The following is a 17,339-nucleotide window of genomic DNA, read 5'->3' as shown; positions in this document are numbered from 1 at the left end:
ACGTACCACAACTGTGTACATGTTTACAAAACCCAGTGTCTAGGTTGGCGTTGTTAGGGAGTGTCATGTACTCACAATAGCATAGTGCACATATCAATGAAGCTAGTATTTATGACGTTATATTACATGATATAACTATCGCCAATAGCTGAAGGGACGGTTCAAGTCCAGTTAGGGTCCATGCAGGTAGCCAAAGTACTGTAAGGTTCCATGGTCCTTAGACTTGTGGTCAACATTCAGTTGTTGGCGATCCTCAGCCCCTTTTCATATTGCATTGTTCAAGTCCTTTGGATAGATATGCTAGTATTATTTCTTGATATTGTGATATAGTAGACGGTTTTACTGTCCTTCAAAGACAGGTTTTCATAATTTACTACATTTTTATAATTAATATGACATTGTATAACAGTTAAATGTTCTCGTCACGATATGGCTGAAATTTTGCCGATGTGGCACTCACGCACTCATAAGATATAAAACTAGGTGTCATGTCATCGGAATTTGTATGCAAATGAAGTGACTAAATCAGCACTTTCGCGCACATAAAGTCATATTTACAATCCACTAAATAAAATGGGGTCATGGGATGCTGGGATTCAGTTTGTCATTGTTTAGAGAAAGAATTTTTACTTTTGTCACCATAATGGAAGCATTTCCAACAGCAGGTTACAAACTGATCAGTTCTATTTTTTAGTGTTTTGGGGGCAGGGCGGTAGCTTTGTAGGTAACGTGTTCCATCGTCACGCCTAAGGCCCGGGTTCGATTTACCACATTAATACAATGTGTTAAGATCGGTGATGGATGTCCTCCGCCGTGATATTGTTTGACTATTGATAAAAGCAGTCTCATACCTAACTCACCCACTCACTCACTCATACTTTTTGCCACAATTGATACGTTCCAGTTGCTAATTAATCTCAGTGTGTAATGATAATCTACAATACATCTGTACACATACACTTGCCACACATGGTTCATAGTGAGTTGCACTGACATGAAAATATCTCCCTCTGTCATTAAGACCATATACAAAACAGACAGACTGTGCACATCCAGTCTACTTCTCAAGTACTAACTGGTCTAAACAGATCGCATCTTTGCCCTTATGACCTATCCTCAAAGATATGAAGATGAATGGTTTGTTAGATTTATGGAATGTATCTACAAGGTCCATCGTGTCCGGTATATCACAGCAGTCTGTACTGGACTATATGTTCATGGATCAGCACGTCGTTTGTGACATAGGGAAATGGTAAATGTACTGATAGGAATGATGGAGCCGCAAGCACAACCTGAAACTGTACCGTGTATCATAGCAAACCCCATGAAGAAAACTATATCTCCTGGAATGACCAGTTTGCCCTTCATCACTCCATGTACATGGATATATGTCCAAGGTGAATCGTGGCACGTGCATCGTACTTATGGAGCATTTCCACTCACCCACAATCTTTCAAGCAATCGCCATATACATCCTCTGGGTCATAAGTCATAAACCAAATCGGAGATGTCTACGGAAAGTATACGGTTGGCGATGAGTCTTCTATTAAAGATCCCCGGTGAATAACATATACGTGATGCGATAAATCAATGTAACAAACGTAACTGATTTTCGAGGCACATCTGAGATATTTCCTACATGTTTATGTATACTTACACACTCTGTTAAACTTGCTGTATTCAGGTACACATGGGTATTCCTATGTGCTATTGTGACGTCTATAACCTATACAACACCGGGTATAAATCTCTGAAGGTTAGACCGATAAAGATTCACTGTGAACCAAACACAACGGTGTTAAGGCTGAAATAGATAGTGCTTTATTGATAAGGATGGGCCACGTTAAGACTTTTCAACCTTGTCTTTATCATGGGATAAAGGGTAAAACATATAAGCGTTCCTCGTGCATCACTTTTGTTTTGAAGTGAAATATCAAATTCAGCATTTAGTAAATTGAATGGGACGTCAACGTTCCCGAAGCGTCTAACATTATCCCAAACGTTTTTAATCGGGGCACGGTATATCTAACCATGGAGCTATCGTGGGAGATGACAATCTCAGTCTTTGAACAGATATATTTGTTACCATCATGACAAAGTAGTATGGAATCTTATTTTGCTGGACACAGAGCCATGTTGGAATCACCGGTAACACATCGGTCTTACCGATTCCGGCGTGAAAGCAGCAAGGAGCGGCGTTTGCTACCTCACAGTGATAATCAACATGTTATAAGGTGTGACCTCATGCAGAAGACGTGGGCACCCATGTTGCTATCAATAACCTTTCAGCAACATTCCAGCAATATCACGGAAGTTGACACCAGAAATGGGCTCATAGATCAGAGGAATAGAACCTCTGTCTTCGAGGTGACGAGCGAACGCGTTAACCATGGGTACAATGTTTGAAGAACATTTCTGGTGACTGTTATATTAGAGGATTATGTGTAAAATGGACTTGCGGTCGGATTACTTCCTTATGTGTGGAGACGGATACATTCTTCCATTTCTCGAACTGATCTTTCATTTTCATACATAATTAATAAAGACAATTTGATAAAGTGAATTATATTAATTTACTTTATAAACAACATGCATCAGTGTCTGTAGCGGGTTCAAAGCTTAGTGTCCGTGAACACATGGCGCAACATGAGTGATGCGCTATTGTCAAAGGATATATGTTCCACGCATTAACCTTTCCAGCAAAGAAGACGCTCTCCTGAGATAAAATGCACGCTTTGAATGTCCCTTTGACCAGTAGTTAACTTACAAAGTTATATCCGATCAAAGCTGCTCCAGTATCAAAGACGAATTAGAACATAAAAAGGAGAAAGTTTATGATTTCTGTTTGACATATAAAAACAAATACTGACTATCTGCTGAACTTTTGACCAATATGAACTGTTTGGCTCACTTACCTCGATGTCAGTCAAAAGTAGGTTCAGAGAAAAGAAAGTTATCCTTACCAGAGGAGAGTCGACATCAGCTTCCTTATCTGTACATGTTAGCTGTTCTGGACAATCCAGTTTGAGAAAAGGTCTGGGTACATCGACATCATGGCAATATCATCTAGAGCCTAAAGTCCTAAAGCTGCTTGGTCAGTCAGTACAAGCGACTTTTTGTCAATACTATTTGTCTACAGTTTCATGTCTACCATGCGTTTTTTACAACCCGCTCTTGTCTAATTATGAATACACTCAATAGAAAACCAAAACGGCACATGTTGTAATGGCATATCCTATTGACATAACATGAACATGGATGGATGGATGGATACAAAAGTATGGAAAACTGGTTGGGTGAATGAAAGGATGGATGGTTGGTTGCATAAGGCACGTCATCCTCCATAGACTGCGTGGCGCCTTGCCCACATAAATAGAAGTGGCAAAACCCTTTCCATGCCCCCCTCCACCACCCCCCCCATCACACACACCCTCCCCCTCCCCCCCCCACCCACCCACACACACACACAAAAAAAAGTAGTCCTTCTAAAAGCAATGTCGATTGTAAAATTATTAGAATATCATGTGAACATATTCTTTTTCAGCAAGTCAATTCAGTGACTGTCATCATGCGACACGATGACAGAGCATGTGTCTATGAATAACTATGAAATAGTGATGACACCAGGTGTTCTCGAAAAGGTGAGCGTATCCTGCCTAAACGGTGGCACCCGTCACCAACACATGCCGGGCATAGTCTTCAATTCACATGAAGTAATTCGTGAACGTATGGTAGTCCAACTAGGGAACTGCATCGGACACCATCTTTGTCACTGATGTCACATGTTCCCTGCACATGTCCTCCGTAAAGCATCACCTGGGCCTTGAACGTAGTAACCTTTGGGGAAAAGTGACATGATGAAAAGAACCCCCTCGATTGTACTTTAGTTGTGTAAATCACCTGATCGAGTTGTGTCGATAGGCTCATCGTTTGTGTCTATTGTGACCTGAAGCTTCTCGCGGCACTCACAAGCACTGACGAGATAATAGTTTAACACGTAATTTGTAATCACCAAGCAGATTCAAAATAATTACCATTTCGTAGAATATGCTGTCAGAAAACATATCCTCATCTTGTGTTTTAGGAACAGATCAATTATAGGTTTTTCGGGACCTGCCTTGATGGGTAATAATTGTCAGCATTATATTTCTGCATTTAATTTACAAATAAAATTCTCGCGACAAGCAATACGTTGGAATGTTTTTTCTGGGGTTTCTTTGTTAAGAAATCATGATAAACTCAGTGTCACACGGTTAGAACGACCTGACTTGTACAACTAGCGTAACCTCCGATATATATTACATTCTCTCTCTCTCTCTCTCTCTCTCTCTCTCACACACACACACACACACACACACACACACAACCGAACCTAATTAGTGCCTCAGATTTACTGAATTGATCAGTGTCCTCGATTAGAACAAATGGAAAACATTGGCACCAAAGGAGCTCATTACTCATCTGATTTGCAACAAGTATGGACTAAACAACACGTAGACTACTGAATATGTGTACGGAATCTAAACAATTACTCTCACGGGGTGCTAATATTTGCTGAGCGTCACCTGCTACCTCTCGTTCCGTATGAGAGAGACAGAAGAAGACACCTAAAAGGGCTTTTTGTGTTACGTCCTCGTTTGCAGCGGTAATAAAATACAAATGGGAAATAACAAATTTTGATCAATGATACCACTGTGGAATCTGTTTTGCCTTGGCACACAAAAAGATCATCATTCGTCACGTAGTTTAGACACACACTATACACACCAACAAACAACACTCGCCATTTGGTTTAACATTCACGCACAAGAAGACGTCACCACGACAGTGTCATAGGACATAATTCTGCGGTCAACAGATAGTAATTGCCATTTATTGATTGCCTTACAATGGAACAACAAATATAAGCGTCAAACCTTTTTCCACATTCAAACAATTGTTTGTACTCCATTATAGCTTCACTCAGCAACATGTGAAATTCGGGTCTGTATAGTCGAGTCTGGGCCAAACAATCCAGGGACAGGCGTAATGAGATACAATGGATGATATCAGGTAAGCATATCTCAATGTACCAGAGTCTTCCATCATAAACATCAGACAAGGCTACTTCAACAGTCACTTCAAAAAGTATCGGAAAAATCTGGAACAAGTCAGAAAAGAGATTAGCACCGGACATCACCTTTGTCACTGATATATCCTATGCTTTACTGAGGCAACCAGTGTCAATCCCTGATCGGACAACTAAGCAAAAGGCATATGACGCTCTTTGAAACTTTGGTTAATAGAACATGCTGAAATGTATCTTGAAAGTTGTGAAATGCAAACACAAAAGACTGGTGCTGTTGGAATACTGGTCAACGCTGAGGGAAAGTTGACTGTTGACACGATGAACTCATCCCTTTTGTCATACAGCCTTGTGAAGCGTTTTCTGTCACTGTTTGTGAATCCTGAGTATGAAACACGTGAGTCTAATTTGCCTCCATCATTCCATGTTCAGTTGGTCGTTAGTGGAATGGCATTTCCATTTACAAGATGGTTTCTGAATTTTTAGTTGGTAGATTTAAATTTTACTTTAAAAGTCTAATTTTGCAGCTGTAGATTTCAAAATAGCCTGCTCTTGATAAATCCTACTTAAGTAAATGTACACGTGCACTGCCGGAGTGGCTTAGACACTTCAAGATTACCCGTAGGTAGAGATTCGCAATTGTGTTTCTCTAGTGGCCTCCAGCACCGGCAGGCACCTTTTCAAACACTATAGAGCAGAATGTAATTTAATATAGTCAGTGCAGCTCAACTTATTTACTCCCACTTAACACTGCAGATGGTCTGAAGTCCCAGAAAATTATTTTTAAAGAATTCTAATTTATTTTGTCAACATACCATAGACATGCTTCTTGAGATTGGTAGGTGAGTGCTTGAACGAGCCAAGTAATTTGAAGCCAATTACGATTCTCAACTTCAAATTGATAAAATAGGCTTATCTGTATAAATATTTTTAAATTTTGGTTTGCTCTTTTAACGTTAGAGCTATCAACAGTTCCCTACTGCTGGGCTACCTACTAATTAGTTTGGAAAATGTTCAAGACGATGACTGCTTTCAAGGGCAACAGGTACACCCTTCTCAAGTCTTCAAACCTGTGCGTGTTACTGGCAATTTTTCGAACAGGTTGACGGAGTAATACTTCCATTTGGGACTTCATTCCCTAAAACGACAGGTGACTGAGTGAACCTTGTCATCCTGTGTCTTACAGATCAGGATACCCTTGTACAAAACGATCTTAACACTAAGCTGACCGTATCTCCATACCTTAACACATTCTTAAGGTAGTCTTAGCGCTTAGCTCTAAGGTTGTATTGTACAGGGAGTATCATTATATTACACAAAACTTCCCGAATCAATGAATAAGATGATATTCGTCTTTTCAAAATCTATTAAAACCAAATCGATAAGTATAATTATATCATGCAATCCTGCGGAATCAGTGTGTATATTCCCATCCACCCATGTGTCCAAATCTCTGAATATTTTCACAAGGCAAAACCTACAGAATCACAGACTACTCGCACATGTTACCCCCTCAGTACAGATAAGTGTGCTGGCCACTGACAGTATCTCAGTATGTGTTGACAAAAGACAACTGGCGAGTGATGCTATCTACATATGTGCTGACAAAAGACAACTGGCCAGTGATGCTATCTACATATGTGCTGACGGAAAGACAACTGGTGAGTGATGCTATCTACATATGTGCTGACAAAAGACAACTGGTGAGTGATGCTATCTACATATGTGCTGACAAAAGACAACTGGTGAGTGATGCTATCTACATATGTGTTGACAAAAGACAACTGGTGAGTGATGCTATCTACATATGTGCTGACAAAAGACAACTGGCGAGTGATGCTATCTACATATGTGTTGACAAAAGACAACTGGCCAGTGATGCTATCTACATATGTGCTGACGGAAAGACAACTGGTGAGTGATGCTATCTACATATGTGTTGACAAAAGACAACTGGTGAGTGATGCTATCTACATATGTGTTGACAAAAGACAACTGGTGATAGATGCTATCTACATATGTGCTGACAAAAGACAACTGGCGAGTGATGCTATCTACATATGTGTTGACAAAAGACAACTGGTGAGTGATGCTATCTACATATGTGTTGACAAAAGACAACTGGTGAGTGATGCTATCTACATATGTGTTGACAAAAGACAACTGGTGAGTGATGCTATCTACATATGTGTTGACAAAAGACAACTGGTGAGTGATGCTATCTACATATGTGCTGACAAAAGACAACTGGCGAGTGATGCTATCTACATATGTGTTGACAAAAGACAACTGGCGAGTGATGCTATCTACATATGTACTGACGGAAAGACAACTGGTGATAGATGCTATCTACATATGTGTTGACAAAAGACAACTGGTGAGTGATGCTATCTACATATGCGTTGACAAAAGACAACTGGTGATAGATGCTATCTACATATGTGCTGACAAAAGACAACTGGCGAGTGATGCTATCTACATATGTGTTGACAAAAGACAACTGGTGAGTGATGCTATCTACATATGTGCTGACAAAAGACAACTGGCGAGTGATGCTATCTACATATGTGTTGACAAAAGACAACTGGTGAGTGATGCTATCTACATATGTGCTGACAAAAGACAACTGGCGAGTGATGCTATCTACATATGTGTTGACAAAAGACAACTGGTGAGTGATGCTATCTACATATGTGTTGACAAAAGACAACTGGCGAGTGATGCTATCTACATATGTGCTGACGGAAAGACAACTGGTGAGTGATGCTATCTACATATGTGTTGACGGAAAGACAACTGGCCAGTGATGCTATCTACATATGTGTTGACGGAAAGACAACTGGTGAGTGATGCTATCTACATATGTGTTGACGGAAAGACAACTGGTGAGTGATGCTATCTACATATGTGTTGACGGAAAGACAACTGGTGAGTGATGCTATCTACATATGTGTTGACGGCGAGACAATTGGTGATAGATGCTATCTACATATGTGTTGACGGAAAGACATCTGGCCAGTGATACTGTGAACATAATTGTTGCCGGTAAGATAACTGGCGAGTGATGCTATCTACATATGTGTTGCCGGAAAGACAACTGGCCAGTGATGCTATCTACATATGTGTTGACGGTGAGACCGATTGATGCTATCTGCATAATTGTTGACGGTGAGACCGAGTGGTGTTATCTACATATTTGTTGGCGGTGTGATAACTGACGAGTGATACTATCTACATATGTGTTGACGGTTAGACAACCGACGAGTGATGCTATCTACATATGTGTTGACGGAGAGGGGATCTGGGAGAAAGAACGTCGGTGTACCTGTGAAGTATATTAGATTTGTGGGAAGCAGTGTGTAAGGACGTGTACATCTGTATAATGTGTTGGTTGTAAAGAACTTCTGTATGTGTGTAGCGTGTTGACAATAAGGCTATCGACGAGTGAGAACACACTGTTTCTTCCCGTCTTCGGTTTCATTACTGAGCCTCTGAAAATCCTAACGATTATGATTTGCCATCCCTTTATTCTGGGCAGTTTACATAATGTCTTTGCCGTGAAAATTTACAGATGAATTTCCCTTTAAGGAAAAAAGCCAAAGAAAGTGAAATTAATTAAGCTCATAATTTTGCCTTGTCAATTGAATATTTAAATCGCAGGACTGTATCCAACTTAGGACAAAAGTTGTTTAGCAAACGATCATAGAATCAAATCGCCGTTATTGGATTGCATAGCCAGGGCGCATGCGCAGTAGTTGGAACAGTGAAACACTTTTTTTTCGGTTGGAACAGTAAAACACCTGTTTTCGGTTGGAACCATGAAACACCTGTTTTCGGTTGGAACAGTGAAACACCTGTTTTCGGTACATATGTGTGTATTATGCATACTGTGAAACATAGCCGAGTACATATTATTGCACACGTGTAATAAACCCTAAAACGAGTTTCATTGGTCAGTTATCCGACCATGACCTCCATGACCTCACTGGAATGTGGAACTACTTTTTTTTATTCATAACTTTTTATTACATATTTACTACGAATGTTCAGATTGGCTACGAGAACAAACAAGATACAAAACGTTACAAAGAAACAATTTTTCACTCACCGTGTTTATTAATATCAGATTTCAAGAAAAGGTAAAAATAGACTCGGCTCGATAACGACAAGTGGAGCACACGTCACTGGCGACAAACGGCTAACTAATCACAGTGCCAGCAAACATTTCACTTACAAGACAATAACGTAGCTCCAACGCAACTCATGCAAGTGTCTGGACATAAAAATGTACAGAGTGTGAACAGTTATCCACGCATATCTGATGCACAACACTTGGGAAGTAGGAAACCTGTTGTCTTCGACCGGAAATCAGTCTTCCATGTTTCCACGCTCGCGTCACGCGTCTTCAATCGTTCCGTCATCGGCTGTTTGTCCGAAACAAATCTAACATCCCAATGCATGTCGTACACAAACACAAGCAAACCCTTGCCTAGTGATGTTGTTCACACTATCTTCGGAGGTTCAATGGTGGGTGGGGGGTGGGGGAGTGGCGTGGGGGACATTCCACATCAAAATTGACAAGTCTTGTATGGCAGTGAGTGAGACCAAAACAGTCGCCGTGTTGCTCGTTCTCATCTCAGTGACTCTTCTGACGACGAATAACTTTCCAATGTTTCCAGTTATACAATTCTTACGGTTACTTAAGTTGATAAAGATTATATTTCAATTCAAGATACGTTTGTATTTTTTGTCTTCGTGCAAAAGTAGATAGTTAATATGTCTCGCTCTTTTCTTAGTAGCATTACACAGGGAGTTTAAGGCCATAGTGCCGTATCACTGTATTCTTACTCTACCTTGACAATTTCGTCAAGCGACAACAGCTGATTTCGTTTTACGTGGATTTGTTTACAAATAAAACAACTCTCACTCGGAAAATATGTATTTTTTCTGACACTCGTTTAAGGAATATGACACATATTGTGTATTAGTCTCTCTCTCCCTCTCTCTCTCTATATATATAGATAGATAGATAGATAGACAGATAGATGTAGATAGACAGACAAACAGACAGACAGACAGACAGATAGATAGATAGATAGATAGATAAATAGATAGATAGATAGATAGATAGATAGATAGATGTGTGTATGCGTATGTGTATGTATGTGTGTGTCATAAATGTACATATTTGGTATAGTTTTTTTATCAGTGGACACCATTGTATAGAGATAATTTCATGTTGCCCATGCCACTTTCTAAATGGCATTGTGTATTCACAGATGTACATTTGTTATGATAAAATGTATACGTCTTCAACTGATAGCATTGTATTGAAATGATGTGGAAAGCGCCAGACTAATCATCCAGCGAGGTTGAGGTGCCGTGATCGAGCCCAGTTGTGGCCGGATGTTAAAACCTAGGAGTCATATTTGTGTGCAAACTCTTGCTATATTTGCACAACCATCAGTGTGCAGTACACAATCCTATGCAGTTAAAAGAAGCCACGAATCTGCTGGTATATAACCAGATGAATAGGTGCATACAGCAACGTGCAGTAAACTTGGACAAAGTACTGTGACTATGTGTCCCAGTAAACCCAGCTGTGAACTGTGTGCTGCGCTAGGATGACAGTGTCACAATGAACTCGGTGCGCGTAGTGGCAGCAAGAGTTGTTGTATACTCTCCAGGAAGTTGAGAATGACAAAACGATGTGACGTTGAGATCAATGATCGAGGGAAACAAATACCATCGAACTGAGCAAGCACTCGATGCATGGATATGTGCGCTGTAGATAAATATCATACATAGTCCTGTTATAATCTAAGCAGACACCTTTTCTTGAATCCTCGAAATGAGTGAAACCTGCTTATCACCACGTAGCAGATGTACACCATTATCGTATTTGTTCCTCATCAAATTATCTCCTTCGCGGAACTGGTGATAATCCATACATCATGTACTTGTCTACGGTTAATACACTGATTTGACTGATACAGGCGCCTTGTCGAAACAAGTCTGTATTACATGAATTTGTTAAATTATGTACACTGTATTCATTTTGTATTGTTATCCCGGGGCGGTCGGGTAGCCTAGTGGTTAAAGCGTTCGCTCCGGGTTCGATTCTCCACATGGGTACAATGTGTGAAGTCCATTTCTAGTGTCGACCGAAACTTTAAATATGAGGCATTAATAGAAGTATTGTAAAACTACACTCTCTCACTCTTAAGTGCGGCTGTGCATGCTTTCAGATATTATGAAATTCCAAGGAGTTGTTATTTTAAAAAAAGACGACAGACATGTTTGTGATGTCGGTCATGCGTGTAACAAATAGAGTAATTTTCCGGGTTAGTAATTGTGATTTCCTCGTATATAACCTACACTGTTAACACAGGTCTCCTCTCATTAGTTTAGCAGTGAGGCATCACTTTACCTCTGCAGCATATGTTAGCATTTGCATTCTGAATACGGTTGGCCGTAATTTTCCGAAATGATTATGCATTAAGACTGTATTTGTGACGAACAAATCATGAATCTTTCTGCACATCGGGAAATTAGCTGTCCTTAGATAGAACAAAATCATTGGGGAGATTTCTAATCATCTGAAATCCACCAGGTAAGACAGCATGCCCTTTACTCTCCACAGTAGGATCGTTATTCCAGTAATAACCGACGGTATCGGTCTGACTCCGATGTGAAAGGTATGATCTTGCTTTCATACGACTTCGTGGTTGTAAAATTGCAGTGTTGTACACACAGATCATGTTATGTCATTACTGTCTGTCTGCATTTACCCTCTCTTACCCAACAGTCCATAGTCATTTTCCTGCGTTGCAGACGTTGTAATTTGTAGAATCTATACAGTGGAAGTCTTGAGATGAGTTACTATGTGGACGTGGACTCAAGGTTCGTAACATGTTGCATGCATCATACCTCATACTGACAAACTTCCATATGTACCGAATTATCATAGAAAATGTCTTTGTACCACATCACTGTAAGCATCCATATGTACCGGATGTTAAATGCCAACACTGTTCGATTCACTGGTTGAGTGAGCGAGGAGGTGGGTGAGAGAGTGAGGTCGTATTTCAGTTTTATCATGGTGTCCCAGGTTGATGTGGGAATGAAAAAAAAAGTGATTGAGGCTGCATACAAACGTCCTTATGAACTTAGAAAAATATTCGGAGCGACGGGATTCGAAACATCGATAATGCGTGTTTTACTGCCACTGAAGGGCGAAACTCCGGGAAGCAGGCGCGGAATCGGGTCAACTGGCAGTTCTAGCCTGTTAGATTCCAGTCATTCAAATATTTACCCTAAGCACATTTTATTCGTGGATCGATCACATAGTTAATACCAAAAGACATAAAAATGTGTTAGTTGCTGTTAACCAGGCCCACGCCTTTAATGATAAATGATAAAGGCATAATTCAGAACTAGTACAAGAAGTCACTTGAGACAAAACGTCCAGGGTTAGAAGCTTGAGCAGGAGGTATAAAACCATTCCACTAGACTAAATGACCCGTGGCAGCATTGCTGAACACGTTCCATATTTTAGTGTTAAAACTATATTCAGACAATATGCAACGCTCGACTCTGCAGGTGCAATAGGTTCGCGTTGTGACGTAACACTCAGAGTTTACAGTTTTAGTTATAAACAGTTTCAAGTGATAGGTCACCTCAACCTTGTTGGGGTGTCACTGTTCCTGTTGTGACCTAGCACTGAGAGTTTGCATTTATTTAAACATGTTAATTTAATATATAGACCTAGGCAGGTGGGTATCTGTTCGAGTTCTGACATAGCGCTCGGAATTTACTGTTTTCTACCTTTAGGCAGCTTAAATTTAATATGAGACCTCGTCTTCATGGGTGCTATACAGTTCTCGTTGTGTCACAGCACTCAGTATGGACTGCATATGGTTTCCTGTTTGATGTCACCCTCTTCATTCTTTACACAGTGACATAGAATGCGGTTAATACATATTGAGGACTTGTGATACGGGATATTTACTATAGTCGCTATGTCAGTCGTATGTTATGTGTTGCTTGTGACCGCCCAGCATTGGTCATCACCTTCATTATGGTGATGTATCATGTGCGTAGTATCTGTAAGTACAAGCTTTGTATAAGTAGCTCCAACGCCAGTTCCAGACTGTGGGGCACAAATGACGCAAAATGACGGTATCACAAAATACTATTTACCTTACGTAAGTCAGTACAAATAAAGTGCACACTACGACACATGTAAAGGTAGCTGTTTTGCATGATAACAACATTCAACAGAGGAATATACGAGATATATGTATATACAGCATTAACAAGAAGCAGGTCTCAATCAAGCCAGCGAAATATACAGACCATATGATGGGGATATACATTGTCTCATCACCCTATGAACGTCACCGTTGGCAGCCGAGGAAGATGTCGCAGATGCAGTATCCGACTGATCTGTCACGGCCGACGTCCACTACTGAATTTACACAAGTAGCAGGGTGTCACGTTACTGTTACATGTATCATTGTCATCAATGCAACTGATTTACATCATTCTGTTATAGTTCACCGTATGCACAGATCAAATTGAAGGACTATTTACAAGTGTTCTCTCCCAACTACAAACAGTCACTCAAGGCATCTCATCAGTCCCGTGCAAGGCCAGCTCGAAACACAGTCCTGTCAGGAAACACGTCCTGCAGTCAATTATGACGTCATAATAGATCTGCAGTAAGGGGTCAACCTAGTTGTTCTGTTTCCTGACAAACTGTATGGCAGCCGGCATGGCTATCTACACCATAACCTCAAAAATCACGCATGGCTCTAACCACTTTCTCAAAACATGTTTATAGACTAGGCACAGTGTTCATACAGTTGAGCAGAGCGAGGCACATCAGTACATTCACACATCAGAGTCCCGTGTAGCCTGGGTTTGCACAAGAGCTGTCCTTTTCTCGCCTCCCTTTTTCATTTCCCTTAGAAATATTTTAATGAACGTATCTCTGAACTGTTTGCTCATTGTGCAGTACAGGACAAAGTTTATTCCATTGTTGATGAGAGCGAGAATATCCATTAAGTCCCCTAGCGGGCTGTACACGTCTCTGAAAAACCCATCGATGACTCCGCTGAGAAGTTGAAGGATCCCTTGAGGTATCTCAGTCAACAGAAACAATGCAACGACAATGAGAAGCATGCGTGTCGTTCTGTTGGTTTTCCCTTGCCGTTTGTTGTCGTCATCTGCTTTCTTGGTCTTATTCAATAGCTTCTTCCTCCTCTTCTCTGCATCTTTCATTGTCTTAACCAAACACATGCTTAGTATTGTCAACAGAAAACACGGTAATAGTTTTACCAAGAGGGCTTGTGTCCAGAAATTGAGGTTCTTGATGAACACTGCTGCAGGAGTGTCCTTCTTGACGTCGATGTACCAAGACGTGACGTTGTTCTCCGAGTACGTTGTGAACTCATAGGACACGCTGTTCGGTATACACGCAATCGTCGTCACTACCGATACGATCAAGACTGTCAGCTTGGCTCTTTGAATACTACACAATTTGGCTCCGTGTCGAGGGTTACGTATGAAGATGTAACGAAAGAGTGCCAGTGAAACCGTCAGCCATATTGAAATGGAGTGAACGACGACGCTGAAAATGGCGTAGAACAAAAGAAAACGGGCGTTTGCTAACGGGGACGGACGGGTAGCAAACATGTGGTAGTTAAGTATGGCATATGGGAAGTAGGCTGCCATTGTTAGTCCATCAGACACGGCCAAACCCGAAAGAATAACGTTAGTTGGCGATAGCATATTTTTGCTGGTCAAAACAAAAAAGTTCAAAGCATTTGCCACAACTCCGAAGAGGCACACTATAGGGGCAGCGTACCCATGGATGGGTTGGTACCATGAACTCCATAACTGCAGGCCCGTTGGTACTTCTTCAGAAACGTTAGCCCCCATGTCTGACAGCGTGTTGTTACTGCCGACAGTGGTGTTTAAGTACGCAGCAGTTGACGTCATTTGTCCAGGGCCCGCCACAATGTCTGAGGGACAGGCAGTCAGCGATGATATCAAGCCTTTGGGTGCTTTGATTGGTTGATGAAAGACTAAGCTGTTAACTAGAACGCTTAGTCAAATTGACTTGTGGCATGACCATTTGTCCGGCGATGACAGGTAAATCCGACAGGTTCTACAGACGTCTTCTTCCTGCAACAGCAAGGAAACACATTTAGGATGCCATGTTACACATTTAACAGAAAAAAAATTCTTCTCATCAAAGCGAAGTTAGTCGTGACTAAATATTATCAAATGTGTGAACATAGTGACAAGCACGGAAGATATCACTGTAACTTTCAAACCTGCTTTCTGGGCAAGACATGCAATAACAAGTTATATTTATCCACACTCGTGATGGCGTGTTGAAAAATGACAATAATAATCATAATAATACACTGTTTTAATGCGAAGCATGTCTATTGTTGTCTGTCCCTGCCATTTGTCCACAGAATCGTTATTTTGAGAGATTCTGTTTCCAAGCGCGCAGAACATGAACAGCGCGAGATCAACACACATGTTCTCATTGACCGATAATACACGGGAAGCACCAACACAATAGTTGTACTGCCAAAGAGCGGTTGACTCTAACACTGGAAACAGGGGTTATTCCATATACGTATACGTCTATCAAAATGAATATTAATAGTGTCGTCGTTTCTATATGTTAAGTAAACGATTCCCCTTTTGGCGATGAAATTACTTATGAGCTAATGCAGTGTGTTGGGAGCAAATCGGAACCTTATTTGCCCAGGGTGCCGCAAAAATATAGACCCATCCATAAACCCAATCAACGCATTTTGAAGAATCGCCCAATTATGACCCATCAGGATACATATCTGCATGATCGTCTGCTGTGTGTTTTCACCTGTCAGGTATGGGATCAAGTAAGGAAATGGTTACCTATCGAAGATTGAAGCGTTCACTCCCTTTGACGCAGACCCGGGTTTGATTCACCATGTGCATACAAAATCCCCATGTCACGAATCACAAGGAGGACAGCCTTCTGTCTTGGATGATGCCTTTCACACATAGCGATGAAAACTCAGGGACTGTGAGACGGACTACCTGATTCACAACCCCACAGCACCCCACAACACTATCAATAGCAACATCTTCAACATTATCTACTGCACATGTGCCGATACATCGCCAGTCCTAGACATCTATTCAACAAATGTCTCTGGTTCAGTCAAACCCTAAACACACACTGCGTTCCGCCAAATATGTCACACATAATACAATCACACAATCAATTTTCTTGTGGCTGCATGTGTTTGACATTTTATCACAGCTGCTGACTATTACTGGCAGTTATGTAACAATGAAGACAGTGCATGTTGGAATCATTTCAACTCATTAGACGGTTTTTAAACACATATCATTATTTACCCTCTACGGCATCTTTCGGCTGTAGAGTGGCCCATTTACGAAGCCCCACCCTACACACATCTTCACCGTGGACCAACAAGCCGTAAGCTATTCCTCAGCGGTCAGTGCCAGTAGACTGTAATGAAGATGGCTTTACGACTTAATCCATAAACCAATACTGCATAGGCTAGACCAAGGGATAAAACTAATACTTAGAGGTCGTGTTCATGGATCATGTGAGGAGAGACTGAGACCAGTCATCATCCCCTCTTTCTTCCCACATGTCCCCAACACTCCTGTGAGCGGTATGGGAATGTACCTATGCGAGTTGTCACCCTTTGTAATATACCACATATCATAATGTATACCTCAATAGCAAGTGAGCTGGCTTTAACGTCGCTTTGAACAGTATCCCTATGATATCAGCCCAACGGTAGATAAATGCCCGAAGTGATTCCGGTTGCACTTGTTTAGCACTTTGATGAAGCCCGGGAGCATGGTTAGGATTCTGACTCTCCTAGAAGCACAATCGCGATGAACCGGGTTTCGAACTCACAACTGTAGGTTTGTTGTGTGCCAAAGGGACACAACTGTGCTGATTGACGTGCAGCACCAAGGATAAACTAGGCGTCAGCATCAGAAGCAAAGAAACGAACTGAAAAGATAACCTACCATGGGACTGGTATGAAGAAGTCCGTAATTAATCCATTTTATTTCTAAATTTCAAACAAGCTTGTCATACTTGTCCACAAACAAAAAATAAATTCCGGAACTTAATATACAATTATAGACTGGTGATGAGGCAAATACCTGTTTTTATGGACCCGGGAAAAGCAGTATTGACAGAGGAAGAGGTCCGAGGTCA

The 17,339-nt window shown here is 41.0% G+C and overlaps 1 protein-coding gene across 2 annotated transcripts in view; it reads right to left on the bottom strand.

Annotated features, from left to right (window-relative positions):
• Positions 1–13,249: 13,249 nt before the first annotated feature.
• Positions 13,250–17,339, bottom strand: part of LOC137268232 (G-protein coupled receptor dmsr-1-like) — a 159,839-nt gene continuing 155,749 nt past the window's right edge. For both annotated transcript variants that reach the window (XM_067802770.1, XM_067802771.1), the window contains one exon: positions 13,250–15,256. In XM_067802770.1, coding sequence (XP_067658871.1) covers positions 13,961–15,070 — 1,110 coding nt within the window. In that variant the 5' untranslated portion in view covers positions 15,071–15,256 and the 3' untranslated portion in view covers positions 13,250–13,960. The remainder of the gene's footprint in view (positions 15,257–17,339) is intronic.

Source organism: Haliotis asinina, chromosome 16 (genome assembly GCF_037392515.1).
Source record: "Haliotis asinina isolate JCU_RB_2024 chromosome 16, JCU_Hal_asi_v2, whole genome shotgun sequence".
NCBI classification, from domain to species: domain Eukaryota; kingdom Metazoa; phylum Mollusca; class Gastropoda; order Lepetellida; family Haliotidae; genus Haliotis; species Haliotis asinina.
The sequence above is the reverse complement of the archived record's forward strand: the minus strand, read 5'-3'. Positions and strand labels throughout refer to the sequence as shown.